Source organism: Gymnoscopelus braueri, assembly GCF_963280865.1.
Source record: "Gymnoscopelus braueri genome assembly, chromosome: 24".
In the NCBI taxonomy this organism is placed as follows: domain Eukaryota; kingdom Metazoa; phylum Chordata; class Actinopteri; order Myctophiformes; family Myctophidae; genus Gymnoscopelus; species Gymnoscopelus braueri.
Window position 1 is genome coordinate 24,155,437 of NC_137626.1, and position 25,835 is coordinate 24,181,271.

Sequence of the window (25,835 nt, forward strand, 5' to 3'; positions counted from 1 at the left end):
TATTCAAATAATCACTAGAAATAAAGTCTCATCTGGCATTCTTTTAAGTCCAAGTAGAACCAACTGTCATTGCATCCTTATCCTAAAACCTTGATGAATCCCCATGTGTTAAAGGTTTGTATAAAAGGGGTCCCTTCTCCTGTGGTTTTAGACTAGTGTACAGTCCACATAGCCAAAACATATTATAGTGGTCAGTCATCATGAAAGGTTGCTCATTATGTCACGTTTCTCATTTCAACAACCCTGAAGTATTTTTCAATATTTTATCCAGGGAAGGAAAGACAATTTCCTTTATGAATACATGAGGTCATTGGAAGCAGGAAGCCATTTCCCGATGCTGAACCTCTTCTGCACGATGAAAACATTCTGCAACATATTTGTCCACGAAAGCAAATCATCTTTTATGGATCATTTCGACATGGCCAAGATCTCGATAGCTTTCACATGCATTACCGCTCTAGGCAGCTCCCTGCTCCGCTGATAAAGTCCCTGGCCCTCGTCGAGGCAAGGCGGGGCTATCAGCCGAGGTATCAGGGTTCTGCAGAGATTGGTAGCTGATGGGTAGAAATGATACTATGACACAGGGGCCATTGGGAGGTGAGTAATGACCGCTGGGTGAAGGCTCATTGGCGTAGAGAGCTACAAAACATGCTGATAAGACTAATTAATTTAACTGGGGTTGGCTGATATGGCTCGGATGTAAGATCTGTCAGGCTACGTTTCTATAAATCTGCAAACAGGGAGAATTAGTCAGGGTGATTACTTCATTACTACAATAAGGTGTATCATTGTTGCTGATTGAATTTGGCATGAATTTCAAATGGCAAACATCCATTACTATGGACATCCACAAAATCTGAAGATATTTGGCTGAAAATATGGTTAGTTCTTGCCATTTAGATGATGTTTCTATCATCAGTGACAAATGAGCCCTGTCTAAGGGTTCAGCATTTTGTACAAGGGCACTTTGATGGGATAAGTGGCTATTGAACCTGGGACCTTTCCATTAAAGAGCTGCCCCTTAAACATCTAGGCCAGGTTGCCAAGATGGAAAAGAATAAAGTAGAAAATCCAAGTCAGACGTTTGGCAGTATGCCCGTCTGAATGCCGTATCAGTTGTAATGTATATACTCCATATCTTGGAAAGACTCCATCATAACTCACTTTCAAGTACGTCATAAAAGGGCCCTCAGAAATAGATCTAACATTCAATTGGCATAACCTTTGACCACCATAAACCATTTTGGAGTTCCCACTATCCATCGGCTGCCCGTTCCGCTCTCGGTTCTCCGGGGCAGTTGAGAAGGCCGCGCTGGCACTTGATCAGTCTGTGCCTGCCACATCATGGCCGTGCAGAGATAAAGGAGGGTGAGTGGGTGGGGGGGGTTTGGGGGTGCGGTTGTGTTGACGCAAGTAAGGGGTCATAACCTTGTCTTTGGCGGGGTCTGGCTCCCAGGGTGCACCAGGGCGGCTCCGGGGGCGTCTTATCTCAAAGCTCCGGCCTGCGCCTTTGAAACCGTCAGTCAATGTGCTCGTGTGTCGGGGAGAGGGCTTCAAGGAACGCATGCTGACCTCGTCCACAGCTGGGTCATGGCTTTATCTAACTTGGAAGGTTTTCTTTTTTCTGTCAGATCCAAAGAAGTCTATATAGGAACCAGACACTAGGATGTGATCCTATATCCCGTCGAATGTGTGAATGTGCAGAGACAGCAGGCAAAGCTCCTATGGATGAATAATGAATCTAATGTTTTATTACTGAAAATTCTGGACCATTAATCTGAAACAGATTGCTGTGTGTGTGTGTGTGTGTGTGTGTGTGTGTGTGTGTGTGTGTGTGTGTGTGTGTGTGTGTGTGTGTGTGTGTGTGTGTGTGTGTGTGTGTGTGTGTGTGTGTGTGTGTGTGTGTGTGTGTGTGTGTGTGTGTGTGTGTGTGTGTGTGTGTGTGTGTGTGTGTGTGTGTGTGTGTGTGTGTGTGTGTGTGCGCGCGCGCGCCGTGCCCATTCGTGTCTGGTGAATCTGTGTAATTAAGCCAAGCTTTTTTAATGTTTTCTTTTCCTGGCTTCCAAGTGCAGAAACTGTGTGTGTGAGGGGGGGGGGCACGATGCTCACTTTTAAAAATTTCATAAAGCTTTGGGCTTGAGGCACTGGAGCAGTTGGAGGGGGTTGGTTGTGGGACTTGCTGCAAGCACAGGAGGGGAGAAGGAAGCTCTTTTCCTCAGTAGCTACTGGGCGCTTCCTTATCAGAGACTCTCACACACAGAGTAAACATGACCTGGTAAACATTACGGAGAACCTGCGGTCATACAGAGACCACGGGCATCAAGCAAACAAATTACTGGAAACTCCTGCCACCTATACCCCATCATAGACCCCAATATACATCATCATTGCCATGTTTACACAAACCTGTTTTGGAACAGATTGGTAGTTGGTGTGAACATTCGGTCAGGGATCACAAATAGATGTTTGGAAGCTTGTGGGTCATGAAATTACACATTGCCCTTATTCATATCGCCGTAATGTGTTTCTGTGCCTTTAAGAAATTTCATCTGGGCTCTTTTTTGAACCACTTAACCACAAAAAGATATATCTAAATTAGGTGATCTATAAATTCTGAAATTCTGACATGTTGCTTTGGTGAGGACGGTTCCTGCTTTGTGTTTCTCTGTGAGCTTGCAGATTGGCTATTTTAGAAATTTGTTAGAAATGCTATTTTCTTTTCTTTTTCACCCGTGCCCACCAGGGTTAAAGGGTCAAATTTATGCTATTGATAGGCAATATTCTGTCGATTGAATCAGACTTTGTTCATGGAGTCGTTTGAGACTACTGGGCTTTCATGCATAGTGTTACTGCTGTGGGGGACTGCATGAGGTGATTTTTATATTTTTTATAACTCACCATGATTTAGCACACTGTTCTGTAAATGTGATTAGGGGGCTCCTTACAAGCTTAGCGCTCTTAGGACGTTTTAACCACTGTAACGGATTGTCGGGGCAGTGTTGCAGTCGCAAGTAACCGATCCTAAGAATTATGCCTTCGATGATGTCTGAGGCCTGAGGGTCTTTTTTAATGTTTTTTCTTCTTTTCTTTTTTTCATCGTACACGTGAGCACCTGAGGGCCCCGTGGGAAATGTGCAGCTTTCACTCAAGCCGTAAAACCGTCAGACATAATGCCCGTCTGGAGATATAACGTGCGCCGTTACATACATGAGCCGTGCTTTAAATCTCCAGCTTTAAATACCTCCTCCGTTTCACATGACAACAAGCATGCTTGCATTCTCGGCATACCTTCATGTGTGTCGGGGATTATATCAGCGCCCTATCATTAGGAGAGGTCTAAGCGATGACAACAGCGAGTCAGGCAGCTTAGCTTCACATTTGATGTGGCCTGTAAATATTTCCCCTGACATGTTGCTTTGGTGAGGACGGTTCCTCCTTTGTGTTGCAGACCCTAATCATTATGGGATCGTGTTGCTAATGGTCCTTTGGAGACAGACATTTTGCTGCAGACATTGTTTTTCTGTCCCGCCTGTTTGAAAAAGGGCAATTGTGTCAAATGCTTGGCTCACCTGCACCTGGTACAGTAAAATATCCCTGCATGTTTTCTGTCCATTTAGTCATTTTTTGTCTGGAAATCATCTCGTAATTGATGATATATACTTTGTAATCTTTGTCACTACCAATCAACAGTGCCTCTCATATTGGTGTGGACATTCACTTATGCCCACTTTGCAGCTGCCTTGTCACCTTGTCCAACATAATCAGTCAGGATTCATTTGAAGAAGAGGAACGTCAATGTGTTAGTTTTGCCGTAGCTTCCATTATCAATTAACGGTTAGCAGAGCTGAGCTTTGGGAACTTGGTTTGGTTTTAATAGCTTCTCAGCGTTTGGTGTGACTGGCATTTCGACTGGTGTACTGTGGCACCCCATGACGACCAGATGGCCCTGGGCACCGCTGGCGCTCACTGACACCACACTTGGTTGCTTTCCAAATACCAGACTATCTCACTGTCAACGCCAACGTTTGACTAAGTGAAGACTAGCACGGAAACCCTCAAAAGATGATGAACAAAGGTCATTTTGCACTTATTTCCCTATTGTTGGTTTCCGTTGTAATTCCCTTTGAAATAATGTAGGGGTAGGCTGAAAAAAAAAAACATACTCGGTCTCGGTCTGAACCCACTAATGTTCACCCGGAGTTCCATTGATTGGTAACACCATGGGACTCCTGGACTGGTGCCATGTTTGGCTGGCATCGGGGCATATTGGTGGCAGTGGGTGACTGTGAGGGCCAGTCACAAATGTGGGATTAAGTGTGATAATTGTTTGAGCAGCAACAGCGGGAGTGCAGATTCCCTGGGAAGAGAGACGGGAAGACAAAACAATGTTAGGTTCCTCTGTATTTAGACCAAAGACCTTGTGGTTAAGAGTCTGCCTATCAAGAAACTGCTCTCAAGGTTAGGTTTTAACTACATGGACCCTATAGCGTCCATATTCTGGGGACAAACATTGGGCAAAAATTGCAGAATGTTCAAGCCCTGTTGCGACACTTTTTGAGCTTGTAGATTGGTTATTTATGGCAAGGAGATTTGGTGTAGAAGGAAAAAAGGAGCAGCACCCCGGTCAAACAAAGTATAGGGTTTAAGACTGGTTACAAATCACACCACAAAGAGGTTTTCCAAAATCTGAGTCAGGGCTCAAAGTTGGGTCATGAACGAGTTTAAAATGGATCTCCATATTGGGCTGGAAACATGCTCATGTTATTGGCTATGTTTTCTTACCCGTGTGTTGAACTTGGTTCAGGGTGATGAAGGTAGGGTGAAATACTGTGGTCTAAATGATACAGTGGTTCTGAACCAGTTTGATTTGACCATAATGTAATTACTGTAGCAATGTGTAACACAATGTTAACCGTTTTGTGTTGTTTTTTTTGTCCAAAAGCCCTTTCAGAACATTGACGAACATGACACGCTAAGCATGCATAATCACTTCAGGGTTGTATGCAGAGATAGTTCTACTGTATGTTCTGGTGTCGTTTTGGGATGCTTGTAATATATAGAATCACCAGGTAATATGTAATTGTTTTGTTGAAATTATTTATTTTACTGACTTGGTTCATAGTAAAAGTTGTAGAATTGCATTATAAAATAGGAAACCTATTTTTTGTTTACAAAATTGTGATTGGCTTTATTATTAAAACAAAATGGAATGAAAGTGTTAACTCTGACATCCACCCTTACAGTGGTAAGGCGTTGTTTCCAGGAAGAAATCAATTTGTTTTGATTTTTGTCTATTGACAGTTTTCAGGGAAAGACCCCAGTGATTCCCAGCGTTTGGTGACCTCTCCATGGGAATCCTCATTATTCAATTACACTTTAGAAAGCACATGAGCGTAGAGACTTGAAATCAATGGAGAGCATCTGTCCCAGTGAGATAAACGTTTACCCAGGAGATGCGTCACAACCCGTCAGGCTAACATCTAATTAATTAGTCAGAACTGCAGGCGCTCCAAACCTGGCGGCACCAAGCCACGACCGGTTTTTCATTATGTAGCTTATACTTCAACTGTAGCGTTACACCAAAGCCAGATGGTGGAGGTACCATGCCTATGTGGCCTATTTCATATGGTTTCACCCCCTTCTGTTTTATGTAGTCAGACCATTAAGGAGCAAATCATTAGGCCAAAGCCAAATAAGCCCCACATCTGTTTTTTCCATTCCGCGGTGCGCCTTAGCTCATTTGGTCCATACTGTAAGTCAGTAGCGCACGTTCTCTGCGAGTGCGCTTTTATTCCCAGCTGACATTACACAGCTGGGCCAGCTCCTGGTCCAGCCGTTAGAAGTTACCCAGAGGTGCTTCTGGAGTTACACGCTCAGAGAGAGAGAGAGAGAGAGACAGAGAGACAGAGAAATGGCCATAGCCGATTAATCACACCTTTTAGAAAAGCACGTCTGTTCTGCCTCGCTGTTCTTCACACTTGGAAGACCATTGTATGGAAACAAAGCTGAACAAATACACAGTCCACGTAATGATTTTACTGGGTGGCAGACTGCACCCCATGCTCACATTTGACCACTGAATGTTAAAGAGAACATTATTATCACCGTTATTATTGTTATTAATAGTATTATTATTAGTGAGAAGAAGGGCCTCAAATCAATGCTGCACTTTCATGTTTCCAATGAACTTGCATTCATTGGAAATGTTTGCACATTGAACCCATTGTTCACACTTGGCTTTTCTCGTCTCTCCTTGGCAGGAGTACATGGACGCCAACAAATGCATCGAGGAGCTCCTCAAGCAGCTTGAGGAGGAGCGACGCAACGTCCGAAGGTAAAGGTCCGGAGAGGGGTTTTAAGTTAAAGGGGGCATAGGGAGGTCTGGAGAGGGGATTGAAGGTAAAGAGGGTACGGGGAGGTCTGGAGAGGGTTATTCTTTTCGGGGCAGATGTTTTATTGCTTGTGGATATCAACAGCTGCCTGCAATCCATTCCCAACCAGAGGCAGCCGAACAATGTTGTTTGGTTTGGAGCGCGAGACAAGCTTTGTACGGCGGTCTTGAGAAATGCTTTTTGTGCTGGAAGCACACTAGAAGTGGCAGACAATGAAGGGAGGGGTGGACTCTGGGCCCAGTGTGGGGTTGACTGGGGGTATTTCTCATGGAGGTCCCCATTTGAAGGGATTGGCGCAGACAATACGGAATGAAGAGCTTATGGAGATGCCAATCTAATGACCTTGTCCTCCCCCACTCTGTGGTCTCCTCTTCCAGTGACACCACGTCCCAGTAGGAAAAGAGAGACAATTTTTTAAACTTCAGCCTCTTTTGTACACAGCCTGCTCTCCATCTCAATGGGGGCTGGATGGACACCCACACCCCCGAGTGATTTTTCCCCCTGAGTGAACAGAAAGGGGCTGAAGGATGGACAGAGAGGGGTTTCGGTGTGAGTGGGGTGGGGCAGATGACCGCTGACCACCTCATCTCCTTTACTGGCCCAGGAAAGCCCCCTAATAAAGGAAATGATGTGTAAAGGAATGACCCTCCCGTCCCCCTCATCACTCCCACACCACAACAATTTAGAAGTGGAGCGGTTAGTGTTCCTTTGACACCCAAGAGAGTGACCTAATGGCCCGCCAGAGTGACCTAAATGTCTTTGTGCAGACTTGCCCCGCCAGTGGGCCGAAGCACTATGGCTGCGAGTGGCTGTTTCAAAGCCATGAACTTGTAAAGACCCCAAGGGATTTGGATGGCAGCTGCAATCGAGATTATGATGTGTTATTATATGTTAATCGACTTTACGCAGCGCCATATAGCATTTCTGTGGCATAAAACTCTGCTCAAACGCTCCCTCTTCGCTGTTCAAGTTGGTCGCATGTTCCAAGTGGTGGATTTGATTTGAGACGGCGATTATTCAACCATTGTGGTTATGTGACGCCACTGCGTTTTGAGGTGGCGGTTCATGCCAGGTCAAGGGCAAGTGCAAAGCAAGAAGTGGATGGCAGTAGCCAGTGACCAATGATAATTGTGTGTCACACGATGGTCACACTCACATCTCTTAATCTCCTAGACCGTACTGGTCTGCTAAACCAGTATGTGTAGGAGTCGACAGTGGCGGGTAACACTTAGTGAAGTTTCTGCACTAAATTTACGATGAGATTTCTAGGCACGGACACACACAGATGCTAATTCCAGCTTTCGCGCTAAAGCCTCGGAAATGCCGCTTCCCCCGGGCAGACGAATCTTTAACGACATACCACCAGGCAGGGATTGTGTTGCTTTATCCTCCCCTGATGTTGTTAGATTCAGAGTGGTGACAGTGATAAATGACTCTACAAAGGCTTTTGTTTGGCTAAAACAGAGAGCCCCGGTCGAGAGAACGCCTCTTTCCCCCCTTATTAGACGGCATCTCATGAATCGGTAGACGTGTCCCTTCTCCGGATTCCCCACCCCTCAGAATATGGAGCCTATCAATCCGTCAAGAGGAGAAAGAGAAGGTCTTACATTCCACCAGAGCGCCGCGTCCCTCCGTCCTGACCCGTTGACCCACTGCATTCATGTCTGTCCTTGTACCATATTATTGTGTAGTTTCACAGTGGTGAAGTACACAGATGGGACAATTATGACTTCTTTTTTTACGTGACGATTACTCATTGGAGTCTGTGGGGGGGAGGGCAGATCCCCCCTGACATCCCTGTAATTATGCCATATAAAAACGTAATGTGATGTTCCCCTCTTTGGGACTGGGTTTTTCCCTGTGAGGGGAAAAATAAATTTGTGAGAACTAATTACATTTATCTAACTAAGCGAGCATTTTATTTTCCGGTTTCATTGTGCGTTGGTTTATTTTTGGAACGTCAAGCACATCTGCTGTATGTACACAGTACACACACACCCACACCCACACCCACACACACACACACATACATATACACAATAGACGCACGTGCACACTCGAACATACACTCACAGCATCAGTGGAGCGCAAAACCCCAGCGGGACGCCATCCGGCACTTCCTGCTCTTTCTATTAACCGTGATCACATCGCTGACAGACCCGAACAAAAGCTCCACGGCGCCGTGTCAACATCAGATGACACTCCCGTCACATGCAAACGGAGGTACAGTAGGAGACTGGCCCGGCTTGCCAGCTCTCCGTCACTCTCAGCACAAACGCGCTCTCATTAAATATGATTGAGCGTCTCTGCGCGGTCGTTACTCTGCGCCAGGTTGTAGTACTATTACTAGTGCCCTAGAAATGTCTTCTGATGTCTTGACACGTGGGGAACAGTACGGTGGGGTGAATCAGAGGAGAGGAACTCTGCTGAGTTCTGGATCTGTGGACAGAGAGAAAGAGAGAGAGAGAGAGAGAGAGAGAAAGAGAGAGATGCACAGGGGACATATGGATGCTCAGCAACAGAAAAAAAAAGCGTGACGGGTCGGGCGTGAGGTTGCATGACCTCTTCCTGGCAAGCTGCGCCATCAAGCCACTGTGACTGTTTAATCTTCCCATTGGGATTAAAACAATGTGGATTAGAGCTTTTTCTCTCTGCCGTTCTATTTCTTCCACTCTCGATGTGCTGTAAAACTGCACCAGGCTGCCGTTCTGAATCTTTGTTTGACCTTGTTTCTTTTTTTTTTTGCTTGCCAGAGCTAGTCCTTGTTGTTGAGTCACATGGCCTGACGCTGGCCTCACCTGCCATTTTCTGCCTGCCGGAGCAGATGGTGTTTTGTCTGTGTCCCCCGCCACACCTTGTAGGGACAGGGAGAGGATACACAGTGAGGCAGGCAGGCAGGGGGGGCCCCAGCTGAGAGTGCCTGGGAGGTAGGGAGGTGTGAAGGGGGGCTGGGTGTGGGGGGGGCCACAGCGGAGAACTCAGCTGGAGATCCACAGAGCTTAGGACAGTGCAGGCGGTTGCAGCTGCGGTGCTGGCCGTATGGGACATTAGCGCTGACATCTGCTGATCAATAAACTATCTGTCATGTTCATAGTGCAAGCGCTGCTTTCGAAGGAAGGTGGGCACAGGGTGGGCTGGGGTGGCAGAGGTCAGATGCGGTGCTTAGATGAGGGATTATAGGTAATAGGGGCTGTCTTTGTATAAGTTAATTTGCCTGTGGGTTGAATTGGAAATTTGCTGGGTTTTGTCCTGTAACGGCCATGACGTTCTGCTCATTGTGTCCATGCTCGATTAGCTGTTAAAGTCTTATTTCTATTTTAAGTATGACATTTCCTCAATCAGTACATTGAGTTTGTTTTCTTTCGGATCCCTTAGTTCTTACTTGTGTGATGAAGATGTTGTTTCATTTTGTTCAGGTGCTAATTATAACTTAACATGCATGCAAGATTGGGGTAAATGGCACGAACCCTCGTCAACAAATGACAGGGTAAATGGTGCAGTATGGGGTGAGACTGAAATAGAGAGACAGAGACGGAGAGCATGAGGCTGGGAGAATGGCTCATACAGTAGGTCTGTGCTTTGCTGGTGTTACAGCAAGGCATATCTGGCCTCAAAGATGTGTGTTTTTGCTGCCAGCATAGCTGGGTGACATGAAAGGCTCTAATCCTCAGTGGAAGGATGTGCTGGAGCCTGTTCCGTCGCCGATGAGGAGGCGGATAGCGCCCAACCTCCCGCAAAACTCCCAAACCAAATCTACTGCCCTGCATGAGGCAAAGCTACGCTTTTAACAACTTTAATTGGATCATTTGACTGGTCTAATGTAATAATTTGATCATGCAAACAACCCCCCCCCCCCCCACGCACACACAATCTAGCACTTGCCGTAGCATAATTGTGCACGCTGGCAAGTGAACAAATCAGCCTAATCCATTGATTTGCCTCCAGAGTTCTTTGTAACTTGAAACACAAAATATCTGATACAGCACTCAGCGGGAGAATGAAGCAATTCATTACAAGTGGTCTTGCTTAGAAAGAAGTCACTCAGAACTTTGAGGCACTGATGGAATTCCTTGTGAATTCCCTGTGAGTATTAATGAAAACGGGCACACTTTGAGCTCATCAAGTGTCAATTACGGCCAATCTAAAGCTAAACTGAACAATGATTGCGGAAAAACAATTTTCTTCTTGATGTTTTCCATCTGTACTTTAGTTTGGATAAAAATACTCAGTTTAATGTCTTTAAGCTTTGTTATTAGCAGCACACCAGGCCTAGTATGGCAGTGCATCTCATTAATGGTTCCCACACTTGTCTAACTATGTAACCCGTAACACAAGTCATAGGTGTCTGCCAGTGCTGCACACAGTAGAGCCTATTTCATATTGTGTTGAATGACTGTGTTATGGGGCAAAAACCTTTTTTCCAGCTTGAAAATATGTTGTTTTGTCATTCTGTGAAGTATTTAAAGTATCCTTAAACCGTGGTCATGGTTGAAGTGTCCTGCCATGGACACATCAACAGCGCTGGGTTGCGTGACCCAAAATGTGTCACTTGTGGGGAAAAAAGACTGAGTTATTCTGGTTAAAAAACAACCAGATTGTTTGCTCTGGATGAGTCTTGTTTATTGCTTCTTGAAGCGCAAAGAAAAGCAAACAAATAAATACTAAATGAGAAGCGGCGGTGAATTATCGTCTCCATAACCACCACATGTCTAGAAAATGCTTAAATTATTTAGTGCGCCACATTCATCCCTTTGTTTCACCCACAAATACACACTTAATCCCATGACGCTTAATAGTTGACTAATAGTAAGATGGAAGCTGTTGCACAACCACAATGTTTACTTTTTCTTCCAGCTGCCAACTGCCAATTGATGAGCCAATCATCGATGGAAACTTGCCAACATCACTGCGCACTCATGCTTGCGCTTGTTTCATTTTATACCTTGTGTACGAAAAGGCTCCCAAACCCCTCCACGACCGGTCAAAGACTGTGGGGATGACGCTACATGCTCGCCAAAAGCAGGCATGCAGGGAAGCATGAACCAGGCATTAAGCTGTGCACATCATAGAGACTAACTATTACTCACCGAAGTCTGTCTGTCTGGCCAGGAACACACAGGTCTCCAGCCCTGTAAATGCCACTGGCTCCGATGTTGAATTATGCGCCACATCCAGGCCCGGGCTAAATACATGCATCAGTTTTATGGCGCATATGAGAGGAAGAGGTTAATCGAATGGGTTAACCCATTAAGAACTGAGGCAGATTCTAAAAATGTATTAAAAAAATATATATTCAAAGATTTGCACATATTTTCACGATTTTTATATTTTTATATACAAGCTCATAGGGCGGCACTGAGTGCCGCGCTATGAGCTTGTAGATCTGCTTTTTTTTGAATAGCCCAACGAAATCTAAAAATGACACACAGATGCGTTCCCGGTCTTAAAGGGTTAATGAAGCCTTTTATTGATACTCTCTCAAGGTCGTTCCATCGCTAAGCGAACTGCTGCCTTCCCATGCACACTTGATGTGAGTACTTAGGAAATGGTATGCTATGCTATATCATTAGCCACAGTGAATCAGAAAAGCCTTTCTGCAGGAAGCAATACATTTCTCTTAATGATTCCGTCAAGGTTAGCCATAAAGCTAAGTAATGGCCCACTGTATCTGATTTAAAAGAATAGACATCTATAGCATAACACAGCCAACATCCGCACGATTACGCTCTGAATGCAAACAAACATTCCTGCTTTATATTGACATGTGACCAGACAAGATTTATGGTTCCTGTAACAAGGCTTTTCTATGTTGTGTAAGACCTTGGATGTGTTTTCTTGGTATTTGGACTCTTAGGGGTATTATCAACATTCTTTCGAGCAATTAGCTATATTTAAGACTGCTACCTTTTCCAGTGGGGTCTCACATAATTAGCAATTATCTCTGGTATTCACCTAAGTGTTTCCAAGTCATTAATTTGAACCATTTAAGAATACCAGAATATCTCTGGGATTACACACTGCACAGTTTAAGATTTTTCTTTGAGTGCGAGTGTTTATTATTTAGACTTGACAGTTGTTGCTTTGATTATTCAAAGGTTGTTATGGCATTGAAGTCTATTAACTGAAGTTATCTACCTCTTCATTGTGCTGTGAAAGCACTTTTTTTTAACCAGCTCAAGATAAGCTTTGGGGAGAATGTGCGAAGACTTCCTTTTGTGCTCATGAAAGCGTGCCGTTATTTTGACTGATACGAGCGCTATGAAGCACTTTGGAAAACATCCTTGTATTAAGATGAGCTGTGCGATATGGTCCCGTGTGGGTTCTAGGATTGATAGAGCCCACCGGGTTTTGACTGTCGGAAGTCACAGTGGTTGCATCTGGGTTATTCACCGCCAGTGCTCGCCTCTTTGATAAACATCCTCTCTGAGACAACTGGAGAGAGGTGAAATATTTACTGGGGAGTCGACTGCTCATTGTCTCCACCTTTTGTTATTTGATTTGATCTGCATGAATGCGGTGTGTTGAGGCTGGCCTTGGTGTTTTTTTGAGGGTTCAGTGGGGAATCCACATTTCGTCTGGTGATGATGTCAATTTATCGGACTGTCATAGTCTGCCGCCAAATCCCTGGTCGATTAAATGTAACTGGATGACATTATCACACTTTTGTGATAGGTTGGCATTATTGCATTTGTTGTGTTACACACTTCGGCTTGACATGATCACATTCTTTGTGTTGCACACTTTAGCTTGACACTATCGCATTCATTGTGTTACACACTTCAGCCTGTCACGCCGAGGTTAAAAGACAAACACAGGCACAAAAGCACAAACAGATATGTCTGATGCATGCTCTCATACACAGGCACATACAAAGACACTGAGAGAGAGTCTGCGGTAGGGCTTTCAGCGTGACCGGTCAAGTGATTCCCATCTGTCTGGGTGTTTGCTGTCTTGAGCTGTGTAGATGTGGAGTTGGCTCATGTTGGGTAAACAAACACGTGGCTTGTCTACGCCTTGGCATTTCCTTTGCTCCACTATGAAGACCCCCACCCCCCCACTCCACCCCACCTAAAAAAAAAGGTTTCTAATCATACTGACAAGGAAACTTCTTTGAGATGGACTCCAAACCGCCCATAACACCTCTGATGTCTTTCCAAAATGACTCTGCACCCCTCACTTTACTTCTAGCTCCAATCAGACATTAAATAGCTGTTTTTCCCCGCAGCACGTCTGGGTTTAAACACCATGTACGGTGTACGTGCTAATCGTCTTTGTGGTGTTCGGGGAGACTGGGGTGGGTGGGGGAGTAGTTATTTCTTTTTTTACCCCCCGCTGTGTGATTAATGTCTGCCTAAGGAACACACACCTAGACGATGGCATCGACCGGGGGGCCGAGTAATGAGCTCAAGTGACGTATGGACTGTAGGCCTCCCTTTGGACTGTTCTGGTCACTCATGGGTGATCAAACTCCCGTGGATTAGTGTCGTGGAGGAGGAGCAGTGTGGTTGAAGTCTGGAGCCCCTGGACATGCAGAGTGAAATGCAGAGTGAGAGAGAGATAAAACTAACTGGACCCGTTTACACTGTATTTACATTGCAATTTGTACCTGTATACCCATGCAAAAAGTACATAAACACACACACACACACACACACACACACACACACACACACACACACACACACCCACACCCACACCCACACACACACACACACACACACACAAACAAAAGCACACGACCCCTTGAACCTTGACTTCATGAACTCTTTTCCACACATCACCCTCCAATACAGATATCGAATTGACCTCCAATCCGTTACTATTCTGTCTCCTTCTCTCATCGCCCAGGCTCTCTCTCTGTGGAATGCAATACTTGTATGTGTGCTAAATTCACATGTACATTTGTGTGTGAGTGTGTGTGCGTGTGTGCGTGCGCGTGGGAGACAGTGGTGGAGCCAGGCTGGCTGTGTGGGCGGCCGAGTGTTTCCAAACAGTGGAATATCTGTCACTGACACCCCTGGCAGAGCAATAACTGGGCCCTTAATGAGCTCAGCAGATCACTCAACGTGCACGCACGCACACACACACACACACACACACACACACACACACACACACACACGCACACACACACACACACACACACACACACACGCACACACACACACACACACACACACACACACACACCCCCACACACACACACACACCCCCACACACACACACACACACACACACACACACACACACTACATGCGGTTGTACAGTGCATGTACAGTTCTCTGCGACTGTGGATAAACACACTTGTACGTACGTGTACATGGGTAGACTCACACACACACACACACACACACACGCACACGCACACGCACGCGCACACGCACACGCACACACGCACACTCACATACATACATAATCGACTGGACACGCCACTCTGTGACACTGTTCATGCACATCAAAATTCTGAGAGTTAGTTTAACTCAGTGTAAAAATGAACCATTTACGAGTCAATTTAGCCACTCACAGTTAAACTAACACTCAGGATTTTATAGTGTGCGGTAAACCCAAAGTAAACAAACATATAGCCTGTTTTTCTTGATTAGAAGAGAACAGGGTTGGTCGGTCGGTTGGAGAGAGAGGGTTTGTGGGAAAAAAAATAAATAAGTATGGTGTCGCTGTCAGGCAGAAACCTTGTAGCCTATCTCTATATTCCATCTTTTATGTATTCCATCCATATTAAATCTTTGAATGTGTTTTTCTAAATTAATGGCTTATTTAATACTTTGTGTGAACGTGTCACACACAATAGTGAAAATAACTGATCTACAACCTCACTTACGTGTTTTTAGCTTGAAAGTGGTCAAGTCTGTCTGTGGGTTTTATAAACATTAAACCAATGAAAAGTGTTAACAATAACTTATTTGAATAAATAATAATACATTGGAGTCATTGGAACATTTTCTGAAAAGTAACAGTTTTATACGTAGAAGGTGCCCGACAGCGACGATGTCTAGTTTACTGTGGCGACCATTGACCGCCTGATGTCAATTTTTCACCCTGTGTACATGGTCCATCGCTCAGTGTTGGCCGCTTGCACTTGATTGAATTAGAAGGGGGAAGGCAACTTCAATATTTCTTGATTATGCTGCATATGTATCCATTACTGCTGACTCAGCTCTCAATTTGTCTTTCTATTCTGTCCCATTCTATCCAAATGGGACAATGGTGTCTAATTGGTGACCACCTGCTAACGCCTGAGCGCGTATTCAGATTTGCACCGACTGCGACACAGCTGAGCTTAGGATAAACACAATTATGTTTTCGTCTCTTTGGGGTTCATTATGGGTGACTTTTCGGTCACCCCATGGAACCCTCCCCGTCAGGCAGGTGTCATGAATCTTTATGAGTTTTATCAGGATGAATGTGAATCGCGCCGTCAGTTTCATCGCGGGTCGTGAGCATTTGATGGGCAAAAAAACGTGACGGGCCATGCTGATCTTGTGCTGCGTCGGAACACGCTCTGTCCCGAAAACCCCTCCAGTTGAAGGTTTCATGTTCTCCTGTAGATGTGATCCTGTCATCCAGGATGACCGGGATGCTTCCAGAGTGTCCACTCTCGTTTGCGGGGGGATAAAAACCCATGACCGTTTCATTTTGATCACTCTCGCCGACGAGACCATGACCGTCCATGACAGTCCTTCAGGTCCAGTCTTAGCATGCTGAATTCCTGTCAGAGTCCTATACCAGGACCCCCCCCCCCCCCCCCCCCCAGCAGCAACACACTTCTCTTTTGATCAGGGTAAATGTTCGTTTAGGACATTAGTCCCAGTGAATGTGGGGCAAAGTGGCCACTGTGCTGGCCTGGGTCAGCCTTATGAGTCATTAACCCCCCCCCCCCACCCCTCTTTAACTGAGGGCCCTGTCGCCGGGACCCTTTTAATTCATCTCTTACCCCCTTTTCATTGCCCCCCCCCCCCCCCCCCCCTCTCCCTTTTTGCACTGGTCCTATTGGGGAGTAGACAATAGAGGGTAGCCCCCCCCCCCCCCCCCCTCTCTCTCTCTCCTATCTGTCCTCCTGGCTCTGTCAGCCGTACTGCCTGGCCCAGGCTCCGGGCTCCAGTGTGTCACAGCCATTCAGCTGAGACTGATTGTGATTGCAGCAGATGGGCCAGAGCCCAGTCAGACACTCTGCCCAGGCAGACCCACCACGCAACTCTCTCTCTCTCTCTCTCTCTCACTTTCTCTCTCACTTTCTTTCTCCTTCTCTTACACTCCCTCTCCCTCTCTGTCTCTCGCCGTCTATCTCTGTCTCTTACTCTCTCTGTATATCCGTCCGTCTCCTCTGCTGTTGTTTTTAATTGCTCTCTCTTCACTCTTCCTTTCATTCATTCTTTCTCTCATTCTCTCCCTTGATCCCTCCCTCTGCTGTGCCTGTCTCTTTTCATTCTCCTTCCAACCTATCCCACCTTTTTCTCTTTCACTGTTTGTCACTCTTTCTTTCTTTCATTCTTTCTTTCTTTCTTTCTTTCCTTTCAATCTTCTCTCTCTCCCTTGCTAAACAAAAAGAGCTCAGTTAGGAACATCACAAGCGGAGCGCAGCATCGCCTGCTCACGTCTTCCTCCGGCTTGTGTCGAGGCTGATTACACCCCCCTCCCCTCCACCACCACCACCACCACCACAACACCCCCGCCCCATCCAGCTCCTCCTCCCCGTCCCACACATACGCTCCTCTCCCCTCCCCTCCTCTCCTCTCTCCTCCCCTGAGGGAAAGAGACACCTTCAGAGGCAGCAGGGCAGCCGTCTCTCCCCCGAACACATGTTAAACGTCCTGCAGTCCCGGCTGGGAGAGACACACCACGGAGGAGGGACGCAAGGAGAGAGAGAGAGAAAGAGAGAGAGAGAGAGAGAGAGAGAGAGGTGGGGGTGGCTGGGCTCACAGTGTGAAGAGAAGAGAGGATCTGAGCGTGTGTGTGTTTGTGCGCAGTGTGATCGAGAGACTGAGTGGAGAAAGCAAAGAGAGATTTAGAGAGAGAGAGAGAGAGAGAGCTGACTCGCGTTGCAGAGGGAGCGTGTAAGCAGCCTGAAAGAAGAGTGGAGTGGGAGAGACTGCAAGAGCAGCAGAACAGACAATGTAGGGGAGAGAGACGACGCATGTAGACAGATTGCAAGACAGCAGAGAGAGAGAGAGAGAGAGAGGTTTGAAGAATGAATCAGATGAACAGGGGAGTCAGTGCTTAGCGTGTTTGAAGAAGCTCAGACACAGATAGAGAAGAGAGAGAGAGAGAGAGAGCCTGAGAGGGGAAGAGTAGTGAGGCACTCTGGTCCCTGTCAAGCAGGCTGGAAGGCAGCCGGCCGGACGGACAGACAGGCGGCGTGAAGCCGGCATCGACGCCACGTTGTGGATGTAAACTTTATCAGCTGGGAGGTCACTGGTTAGCAGCTGCGGAGCCGGGGGTGGAGGGGGGGCGTGCTGGTGGATTTGCCATGCGTGTCCCCCGCTGAACACGGAGGACCAGAATGCTGCCCGTCGGCTGGGGTAAGGGCCAGGACACCAGCACCACACTAACTGTGATCCCGAGACTGCACAAATGGAACCAAATGGACCCATACTAATGATCCATTTGGTTCAGTTTGTGCAGTCTCATGAGTTACACATGGATAAATGAACACTGAGGATTTTACTGTACACTGTCTCACTCTCTCCCCATCATGAGACCATTGCATGACACGGTTGTTGCAGTGTTTCGTTCGCCGGCAGCAGCGTGCGTTGTTGTGTTGTGTTGAGGGCAGACTTTTGTTGTGCCTTTTAAACTGTGAGTTGTGTGTGTGTATATGATTACCTGTATGCCATTATTATGGTATTAAGAGTGCCCGTTCATATGTGTTTATAGAGCATTTGGGAGCTGTGTGTGTGTGTGTGTGTGTGTGTGTGTGTGTGTGTGTGTGTGTGTGTGTGTGTGTGTGTGTGTGTGTGTGTGTGTGTGTGTGTGTGTGTGTGTGTGTGTGTGTGTGTGTGTGTGTGTGTGTGTGTGTGTGTGTGTGTGTGTGTGTGTGTGTGGGGGGGGCTTCAGGCGGACCATCACACACATTAGCTAATCAATGAAGGCTGATGATGATTTTTACATCGGGAGTCTACATGAGAGGGGGGGGTATATTGTCCTGAGCCACGGTTGACATTGTTATATCACCACTACACTGCAAAAGTGTGTAAAGAGTACAGATTAAACTCTCAGAGTTGAATTACCACTCAGGACTGCTACTCAGGAGTGGTAGTGCAGTGTACAGTATAAGATACGTGTGCAGGGCCTGAGCTTCGCAATGCACTCTACTGCTGTCAGCCAGTTGCAGAGGAAGAAAAAAAGGAACTAGAGAAGAAAAAAAAAACACAATCGCGTGTCCTGTTGCTAGTGGCAACAGCTCGGGCCAGCCATTCCACGTGTAAGAGACTTTGATTCTGATTGATACCAGAGACACAGAAACGGAGCCCACTCACTGGTAAAATAAGCTGTGGGGATTTGTATGTGTTGGAATGTATTCTACCCTATTCTCTCTCTCTCTCTCTCTCTCTCTCTCTCTCTCTCTCTCTCTCTCTCTCGGTCAGATTAAGATTTTTGTTTTGGCTGACTAATCCCACAATGAAATGACTATAGTGGAAGGCTTGGTATACGAGATATAATAGCCCCGCAGCCAGCAATATGAATTACGTCCCCTCTCTGTCTGCGCGTGTGTGTGTACACCTGTACACATATGTGTGTGTGCGAGTATGTGCGTGCGCACGTTCAAGGTAAAGCCCATTCTGCAGTTTCACTTGCTCTGGATAAGAGTGTCAGCTAAACGCCTTAAAACGGTGGAGAAAAAAAAAAGAATGCTTGTGTGGGTGTGTGTTTGTGCATGCATGAATGTGTTTCTGTTTGTGTGTGCTACGTTAGCCATGGTGCCTCTCCTCATTGTATTCCGTGTTTACCGTATACAAGAGAGGTTTTAAATGCATCCAATCATGGTGGTTAGATCCGCCATGGGTACATAAACAAACCTCCAGCCCCGCTCACAGTCGGAGGCTGCTGCCTGGCCTCTGTTTCTACCACAAGTTGTTATTTCTGCAAACAGAACCGTACGGGACCATGAAAACGAAAAGCATGGGAGAGCATGCGAGATGTAACCATTCTTCCTCTGCCAGTGTTGTCAAAACGCCAGAAAGGAATGCCCAGCTTCTCTTATTCTTTTTTTTTTCTCTCTCTCCTTCTACTTGCCACTGAGTTGCACTGGGAATCGCTTGCTTGCTTCCCAGCCAGATCACAGCCTCACACAGTGACATGTGCCATTTGGTGGGTCACTCATAAACATATTCTTTCACTCTTAACCCCCAAGAGTGTAAAAATAGACCATTTAAATGGTCAGTGGTCCACATTAACCCTGGTGTTCCTATTTTAGGCATTAAAAAGTATGAAATGGGTGGTTAAAGGAGTTAAACCAGGAAAGCATCTGTGTCATTTAAGACTATAGCGTCGGCTATTCAAAAATTGCAGATACACAAGCTCACAGCGCGTCCCTTCGGGCCGCGCTGCAAGCTTGTACATCTGCTATTTTTGAACCTTTTAGTGAAAGTGTGAGAACTACCGGTTTAGAAGGCATTTGTAGAATCGGCCTCAGGTCTTTAAAGGGTTAAATGAACCACTTTGGATTCAGCGGTGATGTGATGTCCCACCACCAGGGGCAGACGTGTTGTCTGTACTGGACAGTTTGAGCCCTGGCTGGCCCATGAAACCTACCTGGGGATTACTGCATATAAGAGGATTGCCAAGTGGAGGGATTTGATTTTATGGAATTAAAACTGTAATTCTCCCTGTGGAGAATCTCCACTACAGCCCTATACTGCATGCAACCATTTGCTACTACTCACTACTCTTATTCTCTCTCTCTCTCTCTCTCTCTCTCTCTCTCTCTGTGTGTCTCTCTCTCTGTCTCTCTCTCTGTGTCTCTCCCCTTCCTGTGCTCCCTACTCTGACCATAATCTAGAAGTTTGAGTAAAATGCACTTATTGTGCCATTACCGCATTACTCGTCCCACATTCAAGCAGTTTTAAGTCGCGAAACATGAGGCACATTTACGGTGGACTGAAGTGACGCGCTGGCATGAATTTCAGATGACCTACTTGCTGCTCTACTAATGCAATACAACTGTGTAAGAGAACACTCTTTAGAGGAGGAAGTTTTAATGCAGAATAAAGCACACTGACATTTTAGACGACTCACTGCCAGAGCTGATAATGGTTAACCCACAATACCTTCGCCGAACAAAACAATCTGCTGACCATGGTTAACACCGTCAACAACCAGTGTAAATTGGGGTCCCGGAGATAAAAGATCATATCAAATGGGGGTCCGTGGCCTAATGCACATCAAACTGGGGGTTCTTGAAATTGAAAAGGTTGAAAATCACTGGCGTACAGCAGTGGTGTGGTGCTCCAATTGTCTTCATGTCAAGGACCCCCAAATTAATATGCTTTTGTACACAGACCCCCATATGATTTTTTTTTGTGCCAGGGACCACCATATAAGATTTGTGTTGTGTAAATGTTTCAAAGATAGATAATATTCAAGATATTTTGAAAATAGACAATCTATTAGCTCACTCATCGCAACGTCTTCTGAGCTTGTAGATCGTCTATTTTCAAATACCTGATGTTTATAGGGTTAAAGTGTTTAAATAGTTTAGCTGGGGACCCCCTAGAACCCCCTCAAGAACCGCTTTGAGTACACTATACAGTACATTATATGCCATTTCTGTATGTCAAGGCCTGACACACAGGTCACGGGGTAGTAAGAAACTATTATTGTTACACCATAATGTGTGTGTGTGTGTGTGTGTGTGTGTGTGTGTGTGTGTGTGTGTGTGTGTGTGTGTGTGTGTGTGTGTGTGTGTGTGCGTGTGTGTGTGCGTGCGTGCGTGCGTGTGTGTGTGCGTGTGTGCGCATTGTGCACATCTGTCTATGCACACAGCTCACAGCACGTCGTGCTGCAAGTTGCAACTCTTTGCGACAACAGTGTGCAACTAAGCATAACCGTGAAGTTTCCTTCACCTCCAATTCTTTCACTTTGCCTCTCACTCCCCTGCATCCGATTTTCCCAGATTGTTCTCCATCTCTCCCTCCTTCCCTTTCTTCTTCTCCCCGTATGTGGTGCACTGTATTCACTGACCCTAGCGGTGGCGTTTTGGGCTCAGGTCAAACTGAATTACTGAGGAATGTTCCTCCGTTCAATGGCTGGACCAGCAGCCCTCACACAGCATGGGAGTAGTTCTCCCTCCATTGACAGCCACAAGGACTCTTATTTTCGAGGGGGGGGGGCTCCTTCTAGACAAGTTTCCCATCATTTCCACTGTCTCTCGGAAATAGGGCTTAAGTGGTTAATTCATAAGGTATTTTGGTTTGGTTCTCGAGCTGAAGACGTTTTTTGGGAAACCCTGATCTCAGTCTCCCCCCCCCCAACCTCTCCCCGACGCCACAGAGCCGCTGTCAGCCGCTTTACCCCCTAGTTTTAATGATGTGTACGTGTGAGGCTATGGAACTCAACCCTCGTAGCCTTGTTGAGAGGCGCTGCCTCTGTGACTGCAGGCCATCCAGCTCAATTAAGGGTGCTTTGAATGCATTCCTCCCCTCAGCCCGATCCACATTTATCTTCCCCTGAGAACAGCACGTGGGAAAATAAAAAATGAAAAAAATAACCCAGTACAACAAGGATCCCACAGAGTGCTCTGCAACAGGGATGGTCTGGTATGTCTCTGGGTTTCAGTCTGCTCCGTTGCAGATGCTGCATTTGTGGCCAAAAGAAACTTCGACAAATGATTTGGTCGTTCGGGCCAAATGGCGTATTATTGATTTAAAGAGCCAAAGTATTAGCTACTATAATTGAATTTCCATGTATAGTGAGACAGATCGTTAAAAACAAGTTCCAAATATGCGAGAAACCTCAAGATAGCCAACTACTCTTTGACTTTGCCTGGCTCGTTGCATTGTGTCACTCAAGAAAAACGTAAAACTTAATGGGCCGATGCAATTTATAAGCAATAAAAAGCTTTTATTTGCTGGCTATCAATGTCTTATGGCAGGCTTTGGCTGTTTTGCCTGGAGACAAAAGCTTTACCCAGACACCCTCTCTGGCTTTTAAGTGATGTCATTAGAGCCAGGGCATTCTTGTGGTTTTTCTTAACGGACGGGCTCACTTCAGCTCACAAAGGTGCAAACGCCGGTAGGCTGGGGCTTTTTTTCTTCCGTTATGACATTTTCAACAGCCCATTTTGCCAATCAGGTTTGGCCTGAGAGCTAATCTGGAGGATTATTTCTCTTTGTACAATGTCAGTTTCTTGGCATGCAGACACAAAGCTTTATTGTCCCGCCTGTAAAAAAAAAAGTTTTGTTGATGTTTCTCTTTTACGCATGCATCCACTTTACTGCTTGGCAAGAGAGAGAGAAAACCCACTAGCGTCTAACTTTGGGGCAAAAATCCCCCCCCCCCAAAAAAAAAAATGGTATAAAACATTTAAAGACATTAACGTGGGTTGTGTGTTGTAGTTCCCACACGGAGAGGATTTGGGAGATTAGACAAAATGTCATTGTCAGTCCTTACTGCAGTCAGTGACATCTTAAAACGTTTGTCACAAGTTTCGGATCAAAGCCATCGCGGCTCCCCAGGTCTTTGTGTGTAACCGTTCCCTCGTGTTTCATATATTCTTGACTTGTCACAGCGATCCTCGCTGTGAAGCGGGCCGTTTACGAGTTCTGGAGAGGGCTAGGTTTCATTATTGAGGTCGCGCGGGGCGGGGAATGTCAACAAACTTCAGCGCCCCGCTACCTCGCTCATAAATCAGCTGGTAATAGTGGGAGAAACAAGCAAACCTCCAAATGTCCAAAGGCTGGGCCCTTTTTTTTCATTTTGGCCCAGCTGGGATCAGATCTGGATGAGTTCTCTCTCTCTCCCTCTCTCTCTTTCTCTTTTTACCAGTAAAGAGAGAGGGAGAGAGGTCTCCCTCTCTCTTTACTCTCTCTTTCCTCTCTCTCTCTCACTCTCTCTTTCCTCAATTTACTCTCTCTTTACTCTCTCTCTCTCTCTCTCTCTCTCTCTCTCTCTGTTTCTGTCTGTCTCTGTCTCTCTCCCTCAGTTCTTTCTCTTTGTAGTCAGTTCACACTTTCTAATATGTACACCTACTGTACACATAAACACATGCACACATAGTATGCATGGGTGTTGGTTTATGTATGTACAGTATGTGTGTGTGTGTGTGTGTGTGTGTGTGTGTGTGTGTGTGTGTATGTCTTTGTGTCTGTGTGTCTGTGTGCGTGAGTGTCTGTGCGCAAGTGTGCGTGCGTGTGTGCGTGCGTGCGTGCGTGCGTGCGTGTGTGTGTGTGTGCGTGTGTGTGTGTGTGTGTGTGTGTGTGTGTGTGGGAGAGGAGGCGAGGGCCTGGCTTGAGTGTGGGTCCTGTTTATGTGTCTTTGTCCCTATTGTACGGGGAAGGGGCCATTTGTCTGCTGCTGTAAAGGCCCACTGTTTGCCCGTTCCTCTGAAAACGAGGCGTCGACAGCCAATCTAAAACGGCCGATAGCGTTTGCACAGAGTCAGCTGAACCTTTGACAGGTACCGTACCGTACAGTACAGTGTGTGTACAAAATGTGCATCGCCTGCCTCTGTATGAGAGCTCTGCACAGTTGCATTTCCTTCTGAACAATGTCGTCCGCGCAGATCTGGCAATGCAGCACGGCGGAGTGACATGCAAATAAACAAGTCGTAAGTTCAATGCCGACTCTATCACATCACATGCTTGACAGCGTGACATCGTCACCCTTCCCAGAAGGAGACGAGGCGTCTGAGTTTGCACATGATTACCTGTTGGAACATGAGTGTCTGACTGAGAATGTGCTCTTGATAAGCCTGGTGTGAAAGCATAGCATAACATTGAGAGAGATGTTGGCTGGGGTTCAACTATACGCGTGGACCCAGAAGGGTCCATCTGGGTCCATTTTTACACTCGCAAAGTTAAATGAACACAGAGGATTTTACCGTGTGCCGCTCCACCAGAAAAATCTCTCACGTCATCTTTTGATGGGCCTGTTAAGGGTCTTATCTGGATCCATTTTTACACACTCAGAGTTAAATTAACGCTGAGGGTTTTACTGCGTACTGTTCCATCAAAAGAGAGACAAGAAAAATCTCTCATGTCATCTTCAGATGGGCCTGTTATGGGTTTAGATTTGTGTGTGTTGAGATTCCAATGTGTGTGTGAGAGCATGCAGGGAAAGTTGTCTATCTGTGTTCTGTGTTTGTGGTGTACGTGCACGCTTATTATGCACTGTAAGCGTATACATGTGCACGCGTATGACACTGTGTCTAGACCACCGTCCACATTCTTGCTGGTGAGTCAGTCCCCTCGATGGCGGACGATGCCGACGACTGGATTATTAGAATTTTTTAAAGAACATCTGCTCGGCCACGATGTTGTGTTTTTACCCAGACAGTAATGCATGTCTGTGGGGCCGGGAAACAATTGAGGTCAGGCCCGACGCGCCGAGTAAGAAAACATTTTAGGGAGACTGACAGTCAAGCAAGCGCGGCTAATCCCACACCCGCCGAGAGCATTCCTCCTGACTGTCTTCCTGCTGTTTTTTATTCTTCCTATTTTGGAATTTACAAGACGAAGGCGTGTGGTCAGTCAGACCCATCCATATAGTCTTCTGTTTCTTTCTGATTACTACCCCTCACCAGCACAGCTCCTTTTAAGTGTTTACATGGGTGATTGTGTTAATTCTTCCCAAAGCTTTCTTTTGATTGTATTAATCAGTTGTGTTCTTGTTCTTCCTTAAAGGCTGCATGCAATGTCAGTCTGCGCTTTACAGCACATGGCTCCTATTGTATTGCTGTGCATTATCCAGCACTTAAACTGATGAAGCTCAAAGGCGGGATGTAATCAAGAAACATAAACCGATCGACACACTTGAGATGTTGTTGACTTTGTGTATGTTTTGTTAATATGGCATCTCTTTTAAAGTCAGCATACTCAGTCTGCACGTGTCCAAACACCCCTGCGGCTAATTTTACAGTTCACATACTACGTAATCACTATATTGAACTTATTAATCATGAGCCCTAATCAGTGTAAAGTAATTAGTTTATGCTTACATTGTGAAATATTTTTTTATATTAATATTCTCAAAGGATTAGACAAAATTATACATGTTAATATCAGTACAGACAAATCATTATGGAAGACACATGTATTGACAAATTCCAGGTGAAATAAGAAACATTTCATTGGGTTCTGACTGAGCATAAGGAAAAATGTGTGGGAATCAGGGGGTGGATATGCCACTTTGTTTTTGTTTGGATACTATGAAAGGACATGGTATAGCATGGCAAGAGGGGCTGTTCTTTGTGTGGCTTCCAGAGAAACC

General features: G+C 45.9%; 1 protein-coding gene across 2 annotated transcripts in view; it reads left to right on the forward strand.

The window, feature by feature from the left end:
• Positions 1–25,835, forward strand: part of LOC308080917 (nck-associated protein 5-like) — a 133,994-nt gene that overhangs the window by 30,230 nt on the left and 77,929 nt on the right. The window contains exon 2 of one of the 2 annotated variants that reach the window (XM_080423023.1): positions 6,261–6,334. In XM_080423023.1, coding sequence (XP_080279149.1) covers positions 6,261–6,334 — 74 coding nt within the window. Of the gene's footprint in view, positions 1–6,260; positions 6,335–17,294; positions 17,930–25,835 lie in introns of those variants that run through there. The other variant, XM_080423019.1, reaches the window with a different exon arrangement.